The sequence below is a fragment of the Mercenaria mercenaria genome, chromosome 19 (assembly GCF_021730395.1).
Source record: "Mercenaria mercenaria strain notata chromosome 19, MADL_Memer_1, whole genome shotgun sequence".
Lineage (NCBI taxonomy): Eukaryota > Metazoa > Mollusca > Bivalvia > Venerida > Veneridae > Mercenaria > Mercenaria mercenaria.
Window position 1 is genome coordinate 23,634,246 of NC_069379.1, and position 26,683 is coordinate 23,660,928.

Genomic DNA, 26,683 nt, shown 5'->3' on the forward strand with positions numbered 1-26,683 from the left:
TATAACAAGATAGTGCGTAATGCACGTATAACCATTTTTTTTTTTTTTTTTTTTTTTGGTTTAACGCCGTTTTTCAACAGTATTTCAGTCATGTAACGGCGGGCAGTTAACCTAACCGGGCCTGTACCAGTACAAACCTGTTCTCCGCAAGCAACTGCCAACTTCTCCACATGAATTATCAGAGGTGGAGGACAATTGATTTCAGACACGATGTCTTTTATCAAATAGTCACGGAGAACATACGCTTCGCCCGGGAATCGAACTCGCGACCCCACGATCTGTAGACCAACGCTCTACCTACTGAACTAAGCGTGTGGGCTTGCACGTATAACTAGATGTTGTGTAACGCACGTTTTGGCAAAATGGAGCGTAATTCATGTATAACAAGATCGTGAGTAATGCTGGGATAACAAGACGGTGCGTAATTTATGTATAACAAAATAGTGCGTTATGTTGCTATAACAAAATGTGTGTGTGTGTGTGTGTGTGTGTGTGTGTGTGTGTGTGTGTGTGTGTGTGTTCGGGTTTAACGTTATAACAAAATGATGCATGTATAACAAGATGGTGCGTAATGCAAAGATTTCAATAATCCTGTGCCTGTGACTGTTCAGTGCGTATATTGTCAAGATTACAGTGCAGCTGTGTCTGCCATGATTCAGTGAGTTTATTTTTTGTAAAGATTTCAAAGCTCCTATTTGCTTGTCAGTATTCAGCGCGTACGTCTGTCAATATTACATTATCTCTCTGTCTGTCACAGATCAGTGCGTACGTCTGTCAAAATTAGAATGCTCCTGTGCCTGTCACTGTACACTGTTCTATCAACAAAACAATGCGTATGTGCCTGTCACTGTTCACTGCGTACTTCTGTCAACATAACAATGCTTATGTGCCTGTCACTGTTCATTGCGTACGTCTGTCAACATAACAATGCTTATGTGCCTGTCACTGTTCATTACCTACTTCTGTCAACATTACAATGCTTATGTGCCTGTCACTGTTCATTGCGTACTTCTGTCAACATAACAATGCTTATTTGCCTGTCACTGTTCATTGCGTACGTCTGTCAACATTACAATGCGTATGTGCCTGTCACTGTTCATTGCGTACTTTTGTCAACATAGCAATGCTTAAGTGCCTGTCACTGTTCATTACGTACTTCTGTCAACATAGCAATGCTGATGTGCCTGTCACTGTTCATTGCGTACGTCTGTCAACATCACAATGCTTATGTGCCTGTCACTGTTCAGTGCGTACGTCTGTCAACATCACAATGCTTATGTGCCTGTCACTGTTCAGTGCGTACTTCTGTCCACATAACAATGCTTATGTGCCTGTCACTGTTCAGTGCGTACGTCTGTCAACATCACAATGCTTATGTGCCCGTCATTGTTCATTGCGTACTTCTATCAATATTACAATACTCATGTGCCTGTCGCTGTTCACTACATAATTCTGTCAACATTACAATGCTCATGTGCCTGTCTTAGCTCATTGCGTACATTTTATTTACAAAATTACAATGCTTATGTGACCGTCAATGTTCACTACGTACTTCTGTCAATATTACAATGCTTATGTGCCTGTCACAGTTCATTGCACACTTACAACATTACAATGCTTATGTGCCTGTCACTGTTCATTGCGTACTTCTGTCAACATTACAATGTGCCTGTCACTGTTCATTGCGTACTTCTGTCAATATAACAGTGCTTATGTGCCTGTCACTGTTCATTGCGTACTTCTGTAACGTAACAGTGTTCATTACGTACTTCTGTCAACGTAACAGTGCTCATGTGCCTGTCACTGTTCATTGCGTACTTCTGTCAACATTACACTGCTCATGTGCCTGTCATTGTTCATTGCGTACTTCTGTCAACATTAAACCGCTCATGTGCCTGTCACTGTTCATTGCGTACGTCTGTCAACATCACAATGCTCATGTGCCTTTCACTGTTCATTGCGTACTTCTGTCAACATAGCAATGCTCATAGCATGCTCAACATAGCAATGCTGATGTGCCTGTCACTGTTCATTGCGTACTTCTGTCAACATAGCAATGCTTATGCGCCTGTCACTGTTCATTGCGTACTTCTGTCAACATAGCAATGCTTATGTGCCTGTCACTCTTTATTGCGTACTACTGTCAACATCACAATGCTTATGTGCCTGTCACTGTTCATTGCGTACGTCTGTCAACATCACAATCCTTATGTGCCTGTCACTGTTCATTACGTACTTCTGTCAACGTAACAGTGCTCATGTGCCTGTCACTGTTCATTGCGTACTTCTGTCAACATTACACTGCTCATGTGCCTGTCACTGTTCATTGCGTACTTCTGTCAACATCACAATGCTCATGTGCCTGCCACTGTTCATTGCGTACGTCTGTCAACATAGCAATGCTCATGTGCCTGTCACTGTTCAGTGCGTACGTCTGTCAACATAGCAATGCTCATGTGCCTGTCACTGTTCATTGCGTACTTCTGTCAACATAGCAATGCACATGTGCCTGTCACTGTTCATTGCGTACTTCTGTCAACATGGCAATGCTTATGTGCCTGTCACTGTTCATTGCGTACGTCTGTCAACATAGCAATGCTTATGTGCCTGTCACTATTCATTGCGTACGTCTGTCAACATTACACTGCTCATGTGCCTGTCACCCTCCATTGCGTACGTCTGTCAACATCAAAATGCTCGTGTGCCTGTCACTGTTCAGTGCGTACGTCTGTCAACATCACAATGCTTATGTGCCTGTCACTGTTCATTACGTACTTCTGTCAGTAGTATTAGAAATACCGATTTTGAGCCCTATTTAACCTAATTTAACGTTCAATCCCCTGTCCGAACCAACTAATGTCGGACAATTTAAAACCCACAGGTTTCAAACAGACTAAAAAGTTTTAAACACATATAATATAATGAGTTTACAGAATAAAATATATTGTTTGAAAGAAAGAAAATTTACTGATAATATAAATCCTCACTATGTTACAGCAAAAAACGGGAAAAGAATGATAATGGCCACCTGTTCGTCTTGTGGAAAAATGAAATCAAAGTTTGTTAAAAGTACTATCACAGCAGTTAATTTAGATATGCATAAAGCAATGTTACCTTTATTACCTAAGAAAGGTGTAACACTCCCAGGATATAATTATTGTGGACCAGGAAATCCTTTAGATAACGGACCTCCCGTCAACGAACTGGATGCAGTATGTATGGACCATGACTTTTGCTATGACAGCGGTGTAAAAAAGGGTACATGCGACAAAAAAATGCTTTCCAACTTAAATAAGACTAAATCAAAAACATTTGGAGAAAAGATTGCAAAACATTTAGTTGCTAAACCTATAATTAAAACGAAATACAAACTTGGGCTGGGACAAAAGTCAAAAAACGGGAAAAGGGGGTAGAGTATACCCCCGGAATAACTGTACCAAGCTACCGCTGGAGCGATGAATTAGCAGAAGAATTACACAAACCAATTAAAAGAAAATTTAGGAAACGAAGAGTGATAATTAATGATATTGATGATACTTGGTCAGCTGATTTAGTTGACATGCAAGCTTTTTCAAAATACAATAAAGGAGTAAAGTACTTGTTAACCGTTATTGATATATTCAGTAAATATGCTTGGGTTATTCCATTAAAGAATGAAACTGGAGAATCTGTTACAGAAGCATTTAATAAAATAGTTTCAGAAGATAGAATTCGGGGACGAAAGTCCCCGAAGATTGCAAGGATTCCACAAAATTTACGGGTAGATGAAGGAAAAGAATTTTATAATAAAAAGTTTGAATCATTTTTGAATAAAAATAAAATTAACATGTACCATACATTTAATGAAGGAAAGGCTGTAGTTATTGAAAGCTTTAATAGAAGTTTAAAAAGAATAATGTGGAAATATTTTACAGCAAATAATACTTATACTTATTTAGATAATTTGCAGGATAGGGTTGATAAATATAACAAAAAAAAACATTCTAGTAAAAAAATGACACCAACCGAAGCTAGAAAAAAACTTAAAAAAAGGGTACTGTTTACTTTTTTTATATGGTCTTTTAAAAAAATTAACCAAAGATTTTTAAAAGCAAAATTTAAAATTGGTGATCGAGTTCGCTTAAGAAAATTTTTAAAAGACATTTTGAAAAAGGATATACATCAAAGGGCAGGGGAAAATTTTTAAAATTTTTTAAAAAATTTTAATAATAAAAAAATCCCAAAAAACATACACTTTTAAAAGTTTTTAAAGGATAAATAATTCAAGGTTCATTTATGTACAAGAATTTTTAACCTACAAACACAGGGGGTTTTTAGAATAGAAAAATTTAATTAGACGAAAACTATAAAAAAAAAAAAAGTTTTTAGAAAAATGGAAAGGTTTACAAGAAAAATTTTAAAATAGTTGGATTCCCAAAATCTTCAAATTTCGTTAACAAACCCGGGGGTTTAGAACCTTTTAGTAAATTGGGAAAAGAAATTTAATTTGAAAAATAAAAATATCAATTAAAAAAAATTTAGTAATAAAAATCTTTTTTCAAATAATAAGGGAATGGGAAAAAAATAGATCAATTAATTTTTTCACTTAAAAAAAACTAGCGGTTTGTTTTACAGAAAAAGTTTTAATTTTGTGGGAGAGAAAGAAAGGGCTATAATTTACAGCAGGTATCTTTGGTTTGCTCAGCTGTTTTGCACTTGTTCCGTTTTTTCCTATTTTTGTAGCATTGCTGGCCTGCCCCAACAATAATTACCTTATTTATAATAGCCCTAAAACTTGACGACAAAAATTTTTTTTTTAAAAAACCCCATCATCAAAAATAAAAAAAAACTTATAACAAAAGCAGGGGATTGCAGCTTTAGCTGTTCATGACCCTAATATCCTGGAAATTTTAAAAAAAAAAGAAAAAGAAAAAAGTTATTCGGATTTTTTTGCAATATTTTTAGAAATGCAGAAAAAAAAAAATTTATTCAAAAAACCTCTTGAAATGCACATGGGGAAAATTTAAACTTAAGGGATTTTAAAAGTAAAAAAAAAGAAGGGGTTGTATTAAAGGTTATTAAAAAGGTTTAAAAAAAAGATTATTAAAAGGTTATTAAAAAATTATAAAAGATTTTTAAAAGTTTTTTTAAAAATTTTAATATTTTATATAAATGAAAAAAAATTTAAATATCAATTAAAAGGTAAATTCATGGGGAAAAAGTATTTTTTAATATTATTAAAGAATTTAATCCTAATTTTAATAAAATTCCAAAACCCAAATTTTCCAAAAGGGGCAAAATTTGTTTTGGACTCTGATTATAATTCATAAAACCCCTTTTTAAATTTGTGCTCAAAAATTTCCCAAAAATATTTATTTCCTTTTCGCTAACAACTTTAAACAGTCATTTAAAATAAAAATTCTTTCCCTAAACCCATTTTTGATTGTGTTTCTGTCCTTGAACGTTTTTTATTTAACTAACAGAAATCTTTTTTTAAAAAAAGGGCTTCACGAAAACGGTTAATAAATGACCCCGGTGGGCATTTAACAATCTTTTCTTAATGTTCATATTAAAAAACCCATAGGGAAAAAAACCCCAATTGTTTGGGATTTGTTTATTTTAAAAACCCGGGCCCCAGAAATATGTTTTTTAAAACTAAAAAAAAGAAACAGAACAAAAAGAAAAAAAATTGGGTTTTTTGATTATTTAAAAAAAACTACACAAATTACACGAAAAATTGGTTAAAAAATGTTCTCAAAAAAGGTTTTAAATTTTTTAAACCAGTTGATAACAATTTAGAAAAAATATTTAAAATTTTATTCAAAAGATATAGATAATTTTAAAAAAAATTCTAAAAATAAATATAATTTCTTTAGGTTTTTTTTAAAATTTTTTTTTCTATAAGTATATTATATATAAGGTTAATAAAAAAGGTAAAATAAAATGATTATGCCAAAAATTATCTACACTTTGGGAAAAGAAAAAAATAAATCCGGGAAAAAAATTTTCATAAAAAAAATTTCTTAAAAGAAGAATGTTTAAAAAAGGGTTTTAAATAAAATTTATTTAAGCGATGAAAAAAAATAAAAACCCTTTGCCCTTTGGAAAAATTTAAAAAAAAAGGGTTAAGACCCTTTTATTTTGTAAAAAAAAATTTTATTTAAATGGAATGCGGTTGTCTTTTAACGAAGAAAAAAATTTCTAAAAGTTTATGTGATTGCCCAAAGACCAAATAATATTCGAAACAACCCTAAAAAAGTTTTGAAAACCAAATTTGGGGGAAAACTAATGAAAAAAAACCATTTATAGAAGCACTTACCCCGCAAAAAAAGGGGCCCCTTTAAATATTAATTCGGGGTTAAAAAACAATGTGTGAAAGGGAAAAAAAACCAAGTTAAAAGGGAATATAAAAAAACCAGGGGGGGAAAAAAGATATAAATTTAAATATTTTTTTTTCTTTTTTAAACTTTATTTTTTTTTTTTTAATTTTTTTAATCCTTTTTTCCTTAGAGTTTTTTTTTCTTAAATATAATATAAAAGGGGAAAAATTGAGAGATCAAAAAAAAAATATTATAAGAAATTTAAAAATTAAAAATTACATATAACAAGACCAAAAAATCAATTATTTTTAACTATAAAACGATCTTAAAAAATTACTTAAATCGAATTTAAAAATTTTAAAAAAGGTATAAAAAAAAAACGTTTTTTTAAAAATTTAAAATTTTTTGAAAAAAGATTTTGAAAATGTACAATTTTAAAATCAGTTTTTTTAAATTTCAAAGGTTTTTAAAAATAATTAATACAAATAAAATAAAAAACATTTTTACGCCCAAGCTTTTGATGAAAAAAAATAAATAAAAAGGGTTTTAATTGGATTTTGAAGAAGTGGCGGAGAATAAGTCAGTTTTTGCTCTTTTATAAAAATACAATGTAGATATAAGTATAGTCCTTTGGCTGTTTAAAATTTTATTTAGAATTACCAAAAAAATTACAACATCCAATAAAAGGATTTTTAAAATAAAAGAATGATAAAAAAATAAATTTTTTTTAGAGGGTTTGTAAATTTGGCTTAAAAAATTTTCTTGTAACAAAACATTCTGAAAGAGTTTAAAATTAAAAACACATAAAAAACGTTTTGATTTTTGGGAAAATAAATTTTCCCTTTACTTTAAAAAACAAATACCAAAAAATAGAATTTTTAAAATGAAATATCTTTTTTAATATATTTGGTTATGAAGAACCTGCAGGTTTTTTTCCATTGTACATATCAAAATATCAATACGAAGAACACTGTGATATGTTATTTAAAAAATTAAAGATAAATAAATGGCCCCGGAAAAATCACCAGAGCCCCCAGTCCAATTTCTTATGTTTGGATAAAAATTTTTTAATATATTAATGACTAAAAAAAACCCAAAAAACCAACATAGAAAACTTTTTTTGAAATTCATTTTAAAAAAATTTTTCACAAGAAAAAAAAATATTAAATGAAAAAAATTTCCAAACTGTTTAGCTATTAATGGTACTAAAGGTTTTAAAAAAATTTAAAAAGGGGGAAGTAAAGTAAAATTTTAAAAATTTTTCAAAAATTTTTTTTAGCAGTACCTTTTTGTAATTTATGTGTTTTTTAAAATCAATAACTAAAAAAGTTTTTAGTGTTTTTCCCATCAACCAAAAATCTTTTACGGAACCATATCAAAATCTATAGATTGGGTTAGGGTTTTATAAAGTTTTTTGTTTTTAGATAACAGTTTACAAAACCCAACCCCAGATTTAAGGGTCCTAATGCAGTTTATAAGTTTTTTTGAAAAAATGCTTGAGGAAGGGGAAAAATTTTTGAAAGAAATTTTTTAAAGAACTTTTTAAAACAAAAAACTAAGAAATTGTCAAAAAAAAGTTTGGAAAGTGGAATTTAAAAAAAACAAAAGTTTTTTTTCATATCTGTAAAAAAGAATATAAGGAAAATAAAAATCCTGTCCGAGCCCTTTGTCATTAACAGGAAAATTCAGGGGAAAGGACCTCCCCTCAGAATGTAATATTTTTTTTTAGACTAACCCGAAAAATTTTCCTTTTTATTTTTTCATAAATTTAAAGGGGTTTTAGGACGGTCATTTTTTTTTTAAAAACCAAATAAAAAATTTTCCCAAAAAAGAATTAAGGGTTATTCCTAACAATATGGAAAGAATATGGCATTTATGATTTCTAAACTTAGTTTTTTATTAAATTCATCCCAAATTTATGTCTAAATCTTTGGAAAACTTAGTAAAAAAAATTTCCCAAAATTTTTAAATGCACATAACTAAAAATTTTGATAAAAATTTTGCAAAGCTGGAACCTTGGGTTTACCCTAAAATTTTTTAAAAAACAAAAGGTGTTTATCCATATGTTTACAGGGGATTCATTTAAAAAATTTCCCAAGAAAAAAAATTAAACCTCAAAAAGAAATTTTTATTAATTTTAAAAAGAAAAAACACATTTCGGGACAACGAATATAAACCCATGCTAAAAATATTGGAAAAATTTTTAAAATTAAAAAAAATGGGAAAAATTAAAGAATTTTTTTAAAAAACTGCGTATTATTTTTTAGCTGATGTATTCAAAAAATTTTAGAAAATTATGTTTTAGGGAAACTACAAATTAGATCCTTGCCCATTATTTAGTCCCCCCGTTTAGTTTGGGGATAAAAACTGTTAAAAAAAAAAAAGGGGGAATTAAGTTAGATTTAAAAAACTGTTTGAAAAGATCTTTTTATTAAAAAAGGGGACTGAGAGGGGAATAAGGATATTTAAAACAGATACAGAAAAAGGAAAACAAAAAAATTTTTTAAAAATTTTTGGGATCCAAAAGAAAAAAGTAAATACTTTAAATGACCTCGACCCCAAAAACCCTTTAGGGTTGGGGCCAAATGTGTAAACCTTTCCCCTCTGGAATTTTAAAAATTTATATCCAAAAAAAAAAATTTCAAGTTTTTAAATTTAAAAAACCCTTTAAAAATAACTTTATAGTTGAAGGGTTGATTTGAATATCCAAAAGAATTCCCAAAAAAACCACAACGTTTAACCCCTTTAGCCCCTAAAAATTAAAATCCCGGGACGTATGGTTTTAAAATTAAATTTAAACTTTTTAAAACAAAATTTAAAAAGGGAAAAAAGTAATTTTAAAAAAATTAGTTAAACTTTAATGAAAAAAAAAAATTTATTTTAATTCATTAAAAAAAATTTTGAACTATATCACAATTGGGGTTTTAAAAAGAAAACCAAAAAAAACCAAAAATTTAATTAACTTTTGACAAAAAGCCCTTTGGGTTTAAAAAAAAATATTTTGTTTTTAATACTCAAAAAAGATCAAAACCCAAAAAAATTTAATTTGAAAAGGACTTTTTAATTTAAAATGAAAAAACTTTTGTATTCGGTTTTAAGACGATGGGAATTTAGAAAAGAGGGTTAATTTTAAAATTTAAACCCTTTGATAAAAACCCTTTAAAAATTAAAATATAAGCCAAACCTTCTTTTTTAGTTCAACGTTTGTTTAACAAGAATTTGTTTGGTATTCTTAGAATAAAAAAAAGGGTTTTTATTAAACGGGCCCCTTGTTATTTGAATTGCATTTGATTTTCAAAAATTTTAAATGTTGATTTTCATTAAAATTAAATTAGGGGAAAAGGGACAAAGGGAAAATTGAAAAATTACAATTAACTGACACTGATTCATTATGTTATAAAATTTAAAACCCAAAAAGATGCAAAAGAGGTTTTTTTAAAAGGGAAAAAAGATTTTATTTGAAAATTTAGTGTTACAATAAAACTCAAAATTTTATTTGGGATAATAAAAAAAAGTGAGGGGAAAATTTAAAAAAGAAGTCCCGGGGTTTTCCCCCTTTTGTTGAATTTGTGGGAAATAAAAAGTGGGAATGTATTCATTTTTTATTAAAAACGAAAAAATTTTAAAAAAAAGGAAAAGGGAAATTTAAAAAACTTTTTGGGTTAAAAAAACAAAGTTCAAAAAAATTCCCAAAGTTTATTTGTTTAATTCAACCCAAACTAATCACCCCTTTAAAGTTATTCTTTTTCTGATAAACACAATCTTTCCATTTTATGTTATAAAAAAAAACATTTTTATCAGGGTTATAAATTTAAAAGAAAAATTTTTCCCCCCTTGATAAGGGTTTTTGATAATTAGCTTTTTTTAAAATTAACTCTTAAATTTTTGAACCAAAAATTGTTAACTGAAATTCAGAACTTTAAAGAATTAATATAAATAACATCATTTTTTTTAAAAATTTATTAGCTTAATTAAAAAAAATAGATTCTTTTTTTTCTGTTTTTTTTTAAAATTTTTAACTTTAAAAAATTACGTTTTCTTTATTTTTTTTTTTGTAATTTAGCTTCCCCTTCTCCTTTATCTAAAAAAATTTGGCATAAAACCAAGAATAATTAAAAGGAAATTTTAAAATTAAATTTTCTTACATTATTGCCTTTTTTAAAACTAAACCGGACTAGCATTTACAGTTTTCCATTAAAAATAATCCACTACCGGTGTCTTGAGTTAAACATGTAGAAACAATGGAGGTTTTCTTATTAAGGTCTTTCTATTTTTTTTTTTGTTTTTCTATTTTTTTTTTTTTTCGTTTTTTATTATTAAATATTCCCATTATATTAATTTTTTTCCATTAAAAAAAAAAAACACAGTAATTTAAAAAAAACTAAATTTTTTAATTTTAATAAAAACTAAATTTTTTAACTTTAAATAAAAACTAAAGTTTAACTAAAAAATTTTTTTTAAATCAGAAAGGCATTTTCCCATCCGATTGAGAATCTGATGAAAAATATCCGCCCAAAAGCGAAAATGTTACTTTGTGAGGGTTGAATCGCCCTTAAGGAGAATGCAAACTTTGTCCCTTGTTTTAGTAAATTTTTTAATTTTGGTTTTTATACATGAATTGTTTTGTTGATCCAATGCAAAGTCCTCGGCTACTTTTTTTTTTATTATAGGAAAAATAAACTAAGAAATAAATAAAAACCAGCATTCCACCATCAAAATAAAAAATGGATTTTGGGGCTTTTTTATCATTTTTCCCCTTTTAAAAAACCCGCCCCCCGGGATAAAAAAATTTTAAATATCTATTAAAAAATTTCCCCGGCTTTTTCGACTTAAACACACCTTTTAAAAGTTTTTCTGGTACATTTTTTATTTTTTTTGGTTTTTTGTAAAAAAATTTTTATAATCTACGTATTTCCAGACCTAATAAATGCTTTTAAAAAATTTTTCGGGCCCGGGTTTCATATTTCATATGTTGAATTTTATCCAGGCCCCCAGACGGTCAAAATACTTTTTCTTTTTTTATGTATTCATGAGGACTGTTTTTAAAAACCTTTGGGATCGGTTTCCCAAAAAAAACTGTTATATTAAAAAAAGAAACATTTTCATGTTTTACTTTTTTTTTATTTTTTTTTCAAATTCTTCTTTTATTTTTTAAACCTTTTTTTTTAAAATTTAAGAAAATTTTTTTAGCTAAATCATCAAGTCGTTTGTTTTAGCAAAACTTCAAAAGCAATAAACTAAACAAAAAAACAAACCCCTTTTTTTCTTTTGTAATTTTTGGGTTTTTTGTTTTAGGGAAAAAACATTTTTTAAACCTTTTGGGAATTTCTTGGGGCTTTTGTGAAAATTTTTTGAGTTTGCAGTAATTATTTTCCCTTTTTTTATTTTATATTTCAACTACGAGTCCCGATCATTTAAAATTTTTTTTTAAATTTTTTTATTATATTTTGCTGTAACTTTTTTTTAAATTTCGTAAGTGTATTAATTTTCCCCGTTTTTTAAAAATTTGGCGGGGGTCAACAGTACTTTAAACAAGGGTTTCCCCAAATTGTTTTTTAAATTTTCTAGCTGATCATTAAAATTTTGTTAATTGGGTTTTGCATTTGCAGTGATTGATTCCCTTGTTTAATGATTTTTTAATTTCAAAGTTCCCTTTATTTTTTTGTTTTTTTTCATAGCATTTAAAATTTATTAATATTTCTTGTAAATTTTTTTTTTAATTTTTACTTTTAAATCCGCATACTTTTAAAATTTTGAAGGTTGTCAACAGTACAAAACCAAACTCGAATTTTTTTTTTAAGTATCTATTTTAAAAATTTTTAGTCTTTTTTTTTAAGGTTTTCTAATGCTTGTCCATGGTCACACCTCTTTGGAACTGCCTTTTCCAGTTTTAATTTTATTCTTTGCAAATTATTTTGGGAAAAAGTATTGAACATTTGTTTTATTTTCCCTTTTTCCATTTCCCGCATTTTTGTTTATTTTCTTTTGTTTTTATTTTTTAATAAATGATACTTAAATTTTTTAACTTTTTTTTCAGCTTCAATAATCTTGTTTTTTTAGTTCTTTAATTTTTTAAAACATTTTCTCCCTTTTGTTTTTTTTATTTGACCTGAACTATAGCAATGTTTTTTCTTAAATTTCTTCTAATTTTTTGCCCCCATCTGTTTTTGTCAGATTTACTCCCCTAAATTCCCTTTTTTTTTTTATCCCAAAGTTTCCCTTTTTTTTTTCAAATTTTTTTTTGGAAATGGGAAAATTTTTATTCGTTATTGTTTTTTTAAAAAATTTTTTTTAATCCCTTTAATATTCTTTACTTTTGCTTTTGTGTCCCGTTTTTTTACTTTTAATATTTCCAAAAAATTTTGGGCATTTTTACACTTTTAACTTTTTTAAAAACTAAACCCTCCCCTTTAAAAAGGCCAAACGTTGGGGTTTTCTGGTTCCTAGGGTTTTTTAAGGTTATTTTTTCCCCTATCTTTAAAGCTTTTTTATTTTGTTTATCAAATTCCCCTTTTTTTCTGTGAAAATACATTCCTTTCCTTTTAATTTTTTGGGTTTTTTTTTGGTTTGGGATAATCATTAAAAACAATACAAATTTTAAATTTTCTTATACTGTCAGGGTTTATTATTTGTTCTATTTTATTAAAAACCTTTTTTCCCTTTTTATATTACCAGTTTAAAATTTTTTTTAAAAAAAATTTCCCTTTTTTTCAAATTTTTAAGAAATCATATTTTTTGATTTGTTGCATTGGCAAAAAAAGTTAGGGTTAAAATTTTGTTCATTAAAAAATCATATCATTTTTTCGTTTACCTAACTTTAAATTTAAAAAATTTAAAGTGAACAGTTAATTTGGTATCTTTTGGGGGTTTTTTAGTAAGACTGACTTAAATAAATAACACCCCAGTTTTTGTGACGTCCTTTAATAAAATTTTTTGTTATTTTATTTTTTAAACCTTTTTTTTCTTTTACCCTACAAAATCATCAAATTTACTACTTTTTATTTTTTGATTCAAATTCTCACAGGTTTTTAACTTGGTTGGGGCAGCTGAAATTCAAGTTTTTCATTTGGGTCTTTTTTAATTTTTTTTTGCAAATTTTACTTTAAATTTGGGTTAAATTTAAAACTTTTATTTTGATTTTTCTAGGTTTTTTGCATAAAGTTTAACTAAACATAATTTATAAGGGGGTTTTCGAAGTTTATGCAATAATGAATTTTGGTTTTTCCCGATCCCGAAAATCCACAAATTAACCTTTTAAAACAGAAAACGGCATAAAAGGGTAAAAAATTTGTTTTTGTTTATAGGAAACATAATTTTGGGGAAATTTTCCTTTAATATAATAATACCTTTTTCTTACATTTTATTTAAATTAATTTTTTAAAAAAAAATTTAAATTTTCTTACGTTATTATATAAATGCAATCAAAACTTAATGAAAAAAAAATTTAAAAAAAAAAATTTTGTCGGGCAAAAGATGAGGCTCTTAGAGAAGAAATAAAGAAAAAAATTAAAAAAAAGCTACAAATCGGGAATGTATACTGAAAATTTTTAAAACCAAATACTGAAGGGAAAAGAAAGCAAAAAGAAAAATTAACAAGTCAGTTAAAAACATTACCCGGAATAAAACAACAATCAGCGTTTTTAGGGGATGAAATGGGAAAAACTACCCAAAAAATCAATTTACCCCAGCTATTCCAAGAACCCCCTACCCCCCTTTCCCGGGGCCCCCTTGAACGTGTTTTTCAAATCTTTTAAAAATTTTTGGCAGTTATGAAAATAAAATAAGGAAAAAAAAGCTTTTAAAATCGACTTTTATCGAAGATTTGGGGGGATGAACCTGTTGGAAGGGTTTCCCCAAGATTGGGAAATTAAGAGATTAGAAGAAATTTTGGAAGGAAAAAAAAAATGGGAAAAAAACTTTAAAAAAACTGATGAACAACTAAAGAACCAAATGAAAAAATCCAAAAAGAAAAAATTGGGGGCCCAAAACCAAAAAAATTTAAAAGTTTTTAATTTTTTTTAAAGATATTATTTAGATCTTTTAGTGAAAAACAATATTTTACGCCACAAGAATGTTTGATTTTTTTCACACTGAATCTGAAATCCTGAGAAAAAAAAGGGTAGGGAAGAAGTAGAGGTATCATAGAAAAGGATCAAAGGGAAAAAAAAAAAATTGGGTAATGGGAAACCCGGTGCAATAAAAAAGAAAAAAAAAACAAAACAAAATTTTTGATTGAAAAAAAGGAAGCAATTATAGCTAAGTCGGAAAATTTTTTAAAAAAATTTGAACGTAACATTGATATTTTTTAAAAAAAGGGGAAAAAAATAAAATGGAAAAAGGGAAAAAGATATTTAAAACCCTATAAAAATTTCACCAAAAAGGACAATATGGTTAAATTTTAATTTTTTAACTTAAAAAAAATTTATGGTCCCAAAAAAAATTTAAATTTCTAAGGGGCAAAGAACCGGAAAAAAAAAAAATTAAAATTAATAAAATTTAAAGTTTGATTGATTTTTATTTAAAAAAAAGATATTAAAAATAATAAAAAAACATTCAATTCATTCTTTGAAAAAAATTTAAAGGAAATTTCCCGAAAAAATCAGGGGTTACCTATCCAAAAAAAGGGAAACTATGGAAAATTTAAAAAAAATAAAAAAAAGGGGCCCGGGTTTGACCCTTTTTTCCATGTAAACCCAAAAAAATTTGGTTTTAAGAGTTTTGGAGTTTTAATTTTTTGGTTTAAATTTAAAGCTGGAAATAAAATGAAAACTAAAAAATGGAAAAAAAGGGATTACATAATTGATAAATTTTTAAAAAAGAATTCATCTTCCAAAACAAAAATGAAAATTTTTTATAAAAAATTTTTTTTCTTTAATTTTTTGATTTTAATTTTTTTTAAATAAAAAAAGGAACAAAAAATAAATATTAAGTTTGAAACAGTTAAAGAAATAACAAAAAAAAACTCGAGTGATTTTTCAATCCCGATTTAGTCGTTTTTTAATTTTTAAAAACAAAAAAACTTATGCTGTTGGTTTTGGGTTTGTAATTAAAACTATGACCTACCTTTGGATAATTTAGTATGAATAAGATAATAAAAATATTCGTTAAAAAAATTTTAAAAAATTGGGGAAAAAATACTTTTTTACAAATGGGTTTTTACAGTTACACGGGTATTAATTTAAAATATTAGGGAAAAAAATTAAAAATAATGGTGGGGTTATGAATTTGAAAAAAATCAACATTGCTCCAAAAAGTTTTGGGGGAAATTTTATTTAAGTAGTTTTTTAAAAATTTTTATTTCTTTAAAAATAATTTTATGCGGATTTAAAAAAAATCAAATTTTTATAAATTTCTCGGATTTTGGGGAAAAAAAAAAATTTTAAACAAAAACCGGGAAGGGGAACTACAAAAACCAAATTAACTAACTCTGTGGATACAATTTAAAAATTTATTGTGAAACTTATTTTTAAAATTTACTTGTTGTTTGGGAATTTCGTGATGTTTAAATTTAAACTTTAATACTGCCCGATTTTTTCAAGAGCTTATCCCTTTACCCAAAAAAAACAACAAAGAGTTGGATATTGGAAAATTTAAAAAATAAAATTTTAAAATTTAATTTAGAATATTATTACGATGTAAATTTTGGTTTGAAAAATTTAATTTTTTAAAGGGGGATGAAACAAAGTTTTCCCCAAAAAATTTTTAAAAGGAAAATTTAATTTTTAAAAATTTTGTTTTATTACTGTACCCCAAAAAAGTTTATGACAAAAAAAAAGGAATATTTATTTTTTTTGATGCTCACAAAAAGGAAGGAAAAAATTTTAAAGCGGAACAGGTATCTTTGGGCACTATAACGAAATTGCTTTCAATTCAGTGCATCTTCAATTTGCACAGTGGAAAAAAAAGCTTTGGAAACAGGGAAAAGCAGCACTTTAAAGTGGAAAAAAAAAAAGGTTGGGAAAAGAAGTGGGGAAAATTTTGCTGCTTTAAAAAAAATTTTTGAAAAATTAAAAAAAAAAACCCGTCCACAGTTTGGGGAATTTTTTTGCCAAGGAATTTCAAGAAAAGGGAAAAACAGTTTTTAAAAAAAATAAAAAAAAAATAATAAAAAAATAATTTTTAAAGGGGGAAAAGGGGGATATTCATATGAAATAAATAGAATATTGTTTAATCTGGGGCCCTAAAAGTTTTTAACAATTAATTTTTTAAAAAAATTAAATAATATAAATATATACATGTTTTGAAAAAAAACAAAATTGTGAAAGTTTTGAAAAAACTCCCAAATTTAAATTTAAAACCAAACCCTTTAAAATCTTCTGGGGGGAAAATTTTAAGCAAAAAAAAAAACGGATATTATTTTTCAATTAAGAAGAAGCTCATATTTTTTATTGGTTTTAAAGTTATTTTGGGAAATAATTTTTTAAAATTTTAAAAAAGCCTTTTTAAAAGGGAAAAATTATGCGGAAGGAGATCAAATTGCTTTAATTTAAAAATGCCTCTTTCCCCAAAATTTAAATTTATCAATTTTGTGGTTAAACAAAATGGAAAAAAATTTTTTAGAAATTTTAAAATTTATTTAAGGTAAATAAATGTAAAAAGTTTGGTTGGGAAATTTCTTTAAGATTATGTAAGAAAAACGGAACAAATTTAATTTTTCTATTTAAAATATACTGTATGCCCCGAAAAGGGAAAAGGGCAAGCTAAATTAATTCAGGGGTTTTTCTAATTTGAAAGGTATTAAATTTGAAGGTGGTAAAACGGTAAATTTCTAAGATTCCATTAAATAATTATTATTTTTTCAGGGTTTTGAAACTAAAATTTTAAACCCCCAGTCAAAATTTAAATAAAAACCCGCAGCTGACAGATTGGGTGATGAATTTAATTTTTTAAAAGCTGGGGGAGCCCCGGGAGGGTTTAAGGGGAAAAATTTTTAAAATTGGGGTTTCCCCGTTTGGGTTTTTTAAAGAAATTTTGGGCTTAATTTTAATTCAGAAAGATTTACAAAAGCAAGATGGTCATACCTACGGGAAATGGTGACACAATCAAATGGGTCCCCAAAGGGTTTAAAACAAAATTTAAGGAAAAAGGTGGTTTTAACAAAACCACAAAAATGTATTTGTTTATTTACAACGACCTGATAAAAATAATACACAAGTACATAATCCGCATTTAAAAATACATTAAAAAATTAATGCAGCAGTTTATAATGATTGTACTTGGAGCTCTTTTGTCTTGAAGTTGGAAAAGGTGTTTTTTTTTTCCCGAAACAGAATACCCCCAAATTTTAAACAAGAAAATAGACGATTTTTAATTAAAAATTTTTTTAAAAAAAAAATAATAAAGCCCTTTTCCGGGGGTCTGCTAAATATTCAAAAATTTAATATTTATTTGGATTTTTTTAATTTTTAAATTGGAATTAAAAAAAAAGTTAAAAAAAGAAGAACCTAAACAAATTCCCTTTAAAAATAAAAAAAAATACCCTTCCCCCCCTGCAAGAATCGTATTTACGCAATTGTATTATATGAGGAAACCCGTTTTTAAAAAAAATATAATTTGGAAAAAGAAAATTTTTATTGTTTAAATAAAAAAAATATAAATTATATTAATGGGCATCAAAATTTTATTAATATAAATTAACATAACAGAGGACGAAAGAAATTTTTTGCACAAGTTTTTAAAAATTAAAAAAATTTCCACATACTTTTAGATTAAAACATGAACAATTACATGGAAACTTCCCTTTACTTTTAACAAAAACACAAATTAATCAAATTAAAAAAGCTGTTGCAAATAAGAAGGGATTAGAAATTAAAATTAAAAAAAAAACAAATGTCCAGTCAAGGTCAAAATGGTGGATTTTTAGGAGCTGTGGCTGGTTTGTTAGGAAAAACAATTGTTCCAATGGCAGCGAAAATAGTTCCAAAAATATTAGCCCCTCTAGGCATTGGAGCCCTTTCTGGACTGGCCAGTACTGGTGTTAGTAAAATACTTGGAAATGGTATGATTTCAGTAGCTAATGATAAGAGAAATATGATATCACCATATCTTACACCTAATCAAAGAAAGCAACTAGTAGGATCTGGAGTGATTAAATTAACACAAAAACAAAAACAAAATGGCGGCTTTTTAGGTATGTTGGCTGCTAGTCTAGGGATACCTTTGATTACATCTTTGTTAAGTGGTAAGGGACATGGTCAGGGTATACAGATTGATTCTCAGAAAAGACCTTACAGACGAATTCCTATAGTAAAAAAAATAAAATTTATAAACAAACCAATTTCTAACTTTGAAATTGAACAGTGGGTAAAACAATTAAAAATTAAAAACTTTAGGGGCGTATATATATATATTTAGTAGAAATAATTTATTAAATTTATTAAAATCAAAAGCAAAGGACGAGTGTGGAATAATCAATTTAGATGACTCTGTTGGGTCTGGAACACATTGGGTTTGTTACTTAAATAATATGTACTTTGATTCATTTGGACTTCCTCCACCAAAGGAAGTAATTAATTATATACCTGGGGTTAAGAATAACACCATACAATATCAAGACAAAACAAGTACACTCTGTGGTTATTATTGTTTATTTTTCATTAAAATGTTACAAGATAAAATACCGTTGTATAATTTATTGTATAAAATACTAAAAATTAATAATCAAAGAGTAAATGAACAAACAATTATAAATTATTTTAATAAAATGAGTTAAAATGTATTAAAATGTATTAAAATGTACCAAGAACGTAATATTCTTTACTACTAACAAAAATGTATCATACACGTTATATTCTATACTACTCTCAAAAGCGTATACGGAAGTGACGTGCGTTTACACTGTAAACGTTACTATAAATAAAAGTATAGATATATAAAAATAAAATTGAACGGAAGTGACGTGCGTTTACAGTGTAAACGTTACTATAAATAAAAGTATAGATATATAGAAATTCCACTAATGATAAAAATAAAATTGAACGGAAGTGACGTGCGTTTACAGTGTAAACGTTACTATAAACAAGAGCTGTCCGTAAGACAGCCAAGCTCGACTATTCGAAATATTGTCACAGAAGCTGGAAATTATTACCCAAAATGTTAAATATCAAAAGAGTTTTAAGTTCGAAACGGGACATAATTTGACCAAAATGCATATCAGAGTTATGGGACTTGATGCTATCAACTAGTTTAATAACCCCGAAGAAACATGGTAAGTTTCAATTCCATATCTGCATTAGTTTTGGAGATAGTAACTTGCATGTAAAACTTTAACCAGAATTTTCTAAGTCCAAAAGGGGGAATAATTTGCTCAAAATACATGTTAAGAGTTATGGAACTTGACCCAGTGAGGTTGGTAACTGACCTAGAAAAAGAATAAATAAGTTTCAAAGCTATATGCCTTTTGGTAATAGCTGTATGTACTTGCACGCAAAACTTTAACCAGGATTTTCTAAGTCCAAAAGGGGGCATAATTTGCCCAAAATACACGTCAGAGTTATGGGACTTGATTCTATCAACTAGTTTTATAACCCCGAAGACACATGTGAAGTTTCAATTTAATATCTGCATTAGTTTTGGAGATAGTAACTTGCATGTAAAACTTTAACCAGGATTTTCTAAGTCCAAAAGGGGCATAATTTGCTCAAAATACATGTCAGAGTTATGGGACTTGGCCCAGTGAGGTAGGTTATTGATCTAGAAAAAGAAAAAATAAGTTTCAAATCAATATGCCTTTTAGTAATAGCTGTATGTACTTGCACGCAAAACTTTAACCAGAATTTTCTAAGTCCAAAAGGGGCATAATTTGGCCAAAATACATGTCAGAGTTACGGGACTTGACCCAGTGAGGTAGGTAATTGATCTAGAAAAAGAAAAAATAAGTTTCAAATCTATATGCCTTTTAGTAATAGCTGTATGTACTTGCACGCAAAACTTTAACCAAAATTTTCTAAGTACAAAAGGGGGCATAATTTGGCCAAAATGAAGGTCAGAGTTATGGGACTTGGTGCTACCAACTAGTTTTATAACCCCGAAGACACATGTGAAGTTTCAATTCAATATCTGCATTAGTTTTGGAGATAGTAACTTGCATGTAAAACTTTAACCAGAATTTTCTAAGTCCAAAAGGGGGCATAATTTGCTCAAAATACATGTTAGAGTTATGGAACTTGACCCAGTGAGGTTGGTAATTGACCTAGAAAAAGAATAAATAAGTTTCAAAGCTATATGCCTTTAAATGATAGCTGTATGTACTTGCATGCAAAAACTTAACCAAGGTGTGACGCCGACGCCGACGCCAGGGTGAGTAGAATAGCTAGACTATTCTTCGAATAGTCGAGCTAATAAAAGTATAGATATATAGAAATTCCACTAATGATAAAAATAAAATTGAACATGGTATACGGAAGTGACGTGCGTTTACAGTGTAAACGTTACAATAAATAAATGTGAACATTGTACATGGAAATTCCACTAATGTTAAAAATACTTGAACGGAAGTGACGTGCGTTTACAGTGTAAACGTTACTATAAATAAGTGTGAACATTATACTTGGAATCCTTACACAGATTCTTACTGTTAAAAGCTGATTTTGTTACCAATTCAACTCTGTATATATTTCTTCGATTAATTTCCTATTTTTGATTAAAGTTCCAGTGTTTAAAGCACACTTCAATAAATTCTTATGTTTCTCAATTAATTCATAAACTAAAGCTAGGTTTCGACAGTAGGAATCTGTGTAATGTACACCTCTGAGATGAAAATAAAGTCCCAGATCACAATCCTTTGGACAAACTGATTTTAAATTTTTAATAATAAATCCAATCTGATGTGTACAATAGACAATATTCCGTTTGTTTCTGTATATCTGCTTGTCTAAATTTCTAATGCTTTCAATACATTTGTCCTCGCTTGAAATATCAACATTAAAATTTTCTAAAACCTCCTCTTGTCCGAATGATTTCGTAATTTCTTCTTTAAGCTTTTCTTTTAACGTACTCCTTGTTTGTCGCTTTGTTGGCTTACATGTATCAACCAATTTCTTGTAATACTTTGAACTGAATGTTGTAGCCCATTCTTGGCATACAAAATCTTCTTTGTAATTATCTTTTAAATGGGTTGTTAATTCCGTCAAATCTTTTAACAGGTCTGCTGTTGTATTTTTATCCCTAAAAAGAAACACAATCTAAAGAATTACATAAGTATAAGCAGGTAAAAATAAATTTATCTCTAAGAAACACAAAATAATATTTCTAAAGTTATTGAATGAGATCCGTCAAAGATCTGCTGAAGCTTGAACATGGTGGCGTAAATGTGTTTTGAAAAGTACTTACGTTGTAATCGTTTTCCTTGTTTCTGTTCTATCGTTGTATGTATTATAAGTCAGCAAAGAATGTTCTGGTGTTAATCGATTAGGTTTGTGTTGCAAAATACGACCATTTTTCAGAAAATATCACGTAAATCCCATATAACATTTTCAGATAATACGATAAAACGAAAGTGAAGGAAATATGTCAGTTATTTATAACCGGTCCGAAAATACGTGAAAACGAAAGTAAAGTAAATATATCAGTTATTTATAGGCGGGTTTTCCGAAAATACGGGAAAACGAAAGTAAAGTTAAAACCTGTGGATTTTAAATTGTCCGGCATTAGTTGGTTCGGACAGGGGATTGAACGTTAAATTAGGTAAAATAGGGCTCAAAATCGGTATTTCTAATACTACCTATGTCAACATTACAATGCTCATGTGCCTGTTACTGTTCATTGCGTATTTCTGTCAACATAACACTGCTCATGTGCCTGTCACTGTTCACTGCATACGTCTGTCAACATTACAATGCTCATGTGCCTGTTACTGTTCATTGCGTACTTCTGTCAACATAACAATGCGTATGTGCCTGTCACTGTTTATTGCGCATTTCTGTCAACATTACAATGCTCATGTGCATGTCACTGTTCATTGCGTACTTACAACATTACAATGTTTATGCACTTGTCAAAATTTTGTTTCTGCGTCTTCTACAGGTCAGTGCGTACATCAGCCAAGATTACTCCTCTGCCTTGCCACAGATTATTGCTCCTGTGTCTGTCACTGATAAGAGCATACGTCTGTCAAGATAACACTGCTCCTGTGTCTGTCACTGCTCAGTGCAAATTTACGTCTTTAAAATTTACAATGCTTCTGTGCCTGTCTCAGTTCAGTGTGTACGTCTGTCAAAATTACAATGCTCTGTGTCTGTCACTGTTCATCGCAAACGTCTGTCAAGATTACAATGCTTCTGTGCCTCTCACTGTTCATTGCAAACGTCTGTCAATATTACAATGCTTCTGTGCCTCTCACTGTTCATCGCAAACGTCTGTCAAGATTACAATGCTTCTGTGCCTGTCACTGTTCATTGCAAACGTCTGTCAAGATTACAATGCTTCTGTGCCTCTCACTGTTAATCGCAAACGTCTTTCAAGATTACAACGCTTCTGTGCTTGTCCTTGGTAACGCGTACGTCTGTCAAGATTACAATGCTTCTGTGCCTCTCACTGTTAATCGCAAACGTCTGTCAAGATTACAATGCTTCTGTGCCTTTCACTGTTAATCGCAAACGTCTGTCAAGACTACAGTGCTTCTGTGCCTGTCCCTGTTAACGCGTACGTCTGTCAAGATTACAATGCTTCTGTGCCTCTCACTGTTAATCGCAAACGTCTGTCAAGATTACAATGCTTCTGTGCCTTTCACTGTTAATCGCAAACGTCTGTCAAGACTACAGTGCTTCTGTGCCTGTCCATGTTAACGCGTACGTCTGTCAAGATTACAATGCTTCTGTGCCTCTCACTGTTAATCGCAAACGTCTGTCAAGATTACAATGCTTCTGTGCCTCTCACTGTTCATCGCAAACGTCTGTCAAGATTACAGTTAAGTGCGAACGTCTGTCAAGATTACAATGCTGCTGTACCTGTCACAGTTCAGTTCATATTGGCCAGATTACATTGCTCATAGCTTGTATCTACAAAGGTTCAATGTTAAAAAGCTGAAAACAACTTTTCAAACTCTCGACCTGTTCAACATTTTTGAAAATGTCAATTCGCTTAACAGATCATCTGTTGAAATTGTTTTCATTGGATCAAAAAATGTCATGTCAAACCTCGCTGATGAAGAATAATTAATCCAAGATTCCGAGATACAAGGGACAAAGCATTGTCCCACTGCTCATGTTTCTCATTGTCTCCCATTAAAAACTGTTTCAAACATTCAATCTAGTAAGGTGTAATCATGTGGTGTCTTTTTGTACTTGTTTCTTTGTTCACATTATATTAACACAAAAGAGATATATTTACAACACATCAGCACCCTGTATATTTTAAAACAATTGTTCACTTACCTTCTGTAGTCCAAGCGCTTTTGTAAATTGTTCGAATGTTATATTTCCTTTGGTTCCAGCTATCTCTCTGAATCTTGTCTCGGTTTTGTGTAGCCATTTGATATCTTCTTGCCTTAGATAATGTTAGAAGAAACAAGAATGTTACTACAAAGTGCCAAATACCAGAAAACATTAAATCATCTGGACAGTGAATGCTCTATAGATGTTTCCTTCTTAGACTAAATTCCGTTGGGGAAGATATATTTTTGTTGGGTTTCAAGTCACACCTGCACAATTAGAGGTCATATGGTAATTCAAGTCAGTGACCGCAACAACCTGGCTAGGGAGGCCCCTGGATTTGATATGTTGTGACTGAAGTGTTATAATCTTATAACAATCCTTTGTGAATTTGACAGTAGTGTAATGAGTATGGTTCTGGTACAAAGACAGGGTTTAATACGGCATTTCAAAGAAATTGAGTGTTTAAGCATATCACCTTTTTTATTTATGTCTAAATATGTTTTAAAGCGTAACGGTATTCTGTTATGATCCAGACATTTGTAACAGAATGTTATTTTTATGATCTACACAAGTTTAACAGACTTGGCTGTATGTGCAGCAACAAGGCAATGCGGACGAGTATGAACATAGAGGTCGGAGCGGCAGCTGTAAAGGACACGAACGAAAGTTTAGCAATTAATTTATCATGAACTTACTCAAAAATACACCCCTACAAGTTTCCGAGAGTTTATACGTATGCAGTATGAACTCATATTACTGAATCAAGTGTTTTTGATTGAATGATGTACAAATTCTACTTACGTCCATCCTTTGAAGGTTTTTAGTTTCCATGAGGATGTCTTCATATTCCTATGGAGAAAAAGTCAGAGTATAAATACATTACTTTTACAATTTGATGCAAATATTACCATCTGCGAAGTCTAGTATCTTCGATTCCAAATCTTGTTTTTGGCTCTTGCAAAGGCCAAAAGGAAATTGTAACGGTTTAATTCAGTGTGGGTATTCGACAAAAGTTCCGACAAGGAAGGGATATATGAACTTGTGTACATTTACCTTCCCAACATCCTATCTAAGTTAATACTGCCGAAACAACGCCTTTTGAGTAAATATCTAGAAAACTATCGCACATCGAAATCGAACCCGGTTCGTTACCAACATCTGTTAACTTCTACACCACTGATTTTCTTGTAGTGCTCCTAATTAACTTAAAATGGGACTGCTAAATAGTTCGCTGTTATTCTTTTTAATATGATGTATTTTTCTTGTATTTGTCATTTGATGCCCTTTTCTGTTTTGGTTACTTTGATTCCTTTTTATAGCTTTGTTATATTTTATGCCTTTTTGCCAGTGAGTTATTGCCTACGTCGGATAAATCTATTGTAAAGTAAATTCTGCTGTAAGCAAAAGTAGGTAAATATCAGTAATCAAAGTTATATTTCTTTAGGGTAACCCGACTTTCGGTGAACAAATCAAAAAATAAAGGCTGATGATTACTTTTCATACTCTGACTTGTAAATAGTCTCTGATATGTCTACATGGTGTCCGTTTGTTTCGTCAAGTGTAAACACTGCATTAACTTCACCATTGGAATTACTGTTTTGCAGATAAGGTGTAACGCCCTTAGCCACCTGTAAAGATTAAATATAATTTTCTATGTTAATGCATTGGGAGAAGTAGTAACAGCGTGTGACTGCCGCAAGTGTTGGCAGACCATAACAGTCACCAAATGCTGTGCTGGAGAAATATATTTGGCGGTGAAGTCAATACTTAAAAAATATTGATCTCTTTTGCGCAAACCTGCTTTTCACTGACAGACGGAACCAACTGTTCAATTTGTAAAATACTACTAACAAGGTAAAATCTCTAGAGAGTGTTGGATAAACTGTCCTAACTCTTCTATTTACAAGAACAATGGTAGGGAGTGTTGGATAAACTGTCCTAACTCGTGTTGGATAAACTGTCCTAACTCTTCTATTTACAAGGACGATGGTAGGGAGTGTTGGATAAACTGTCCTAACTCTTCTATTTACAAGGACGATGGTAGGGAGTGTTGGATAAACTGTCCTAACTCTTCTATTTACAAGAACAATGGTAGGGAGTGTTGGATAATCTGTCATAACTCTTCTATTTACAAGAACAATGGTAGGGAGTGTTGGATAATCTGTCCTAACTCTTCTATTTACAAGAACAATAGTTTAAGGTGTTCAGTAATATTTAAATAACATTTTTATGATGTGTTAGTTTCCGCATACTCTGTTAGCTTCCGCATACTCTGTTAGATTTTCAATGGACAAAAATACCCATTACATAGAGTTACAGATTACAGTTACATACAGTGTCGCTATAAGTAAAACATATTTTATCATTTTGATGAAATGGTGTGATTACTTCCCTTGAATATTATAGTATTCCTTTTGATTTCAATATAATTTCTAATTTCGTGTTTGCATTTGATATTAGGATATTTCAACTGTGTGAAACAAATGCAAAATTTATTTCAAATGTGTACTTATGCTAAAACAACGCTACCGGGTTTTGAAATTACCTCCAGCGAAAAAAAATCTGGGTAAACATTCAAAGATGTGTAAACGATCAGTTGTTAAACGTTAGACTTTCGAACAAATCCATAAGCTGACAAACTCTGATTGTCTTGATTCTGACAAACCCTAATTGTCTAGATTCTGTACAGCAGTTCAGACCTGACAAACTCTGATTGTCTAGATTCTGTAGTGCAGTTCAAACCTGACAAACTCTGATTGTCTAGATTCTGTAGTGCAGTTCAAACCTGACAAACTCTGATTGTCTAGATTCGGTAGTGCAGTTCAGACCTGAAAAACTCTGATTGTCTAGATTCTGTAGAGCAGTTCAGACCTGACAGATTCTGATTGTCTAGATTCTGTAGTGCAGTTCAGACCTGACAAACTCTGATTGTATAGATTCTGTAGAGCAGTTCAGACCTGACAGATTCTGATTGTCTAGATTCTGTAGTGCAGTTCAGACCTGACAAACTCT

At 29.6% G+C, this 26,683-nt stretch overlaps 1 protein-coding gene across 1 annotated transcript in view; it reads right to left on the reverse strand.

Annotated features, from left to right (window-relative positions):
* Positions 1 to 26,683, reverse strand: part of LOC123542208 (NADPH oxidase 5-like) — a 115,941-nt gene that overhangs the window by 44,857 nt on the left and 44,401 nt on the right. The window contains exons 3-5 of the mRNA XM_045327915.2: positions 25,166 to 25,299; positions 24,473 to 24,520; positions 23,672 to 23,783 (exon numbers count right to left, since the gene is read on the reverse strand). Coding sequence (XP_045183850.2) covers positions 23,672 to 23,783; positions 24,473 to 24,520; positions 25,166 to 25,299 — 294 coding nt within the window. The remainder of the gene's footprint in view (positions 1 to 23,671; positions 23,784 to 24,472; positions 24,521 to 25,165; positions 25,300 to 26,683) is intronic.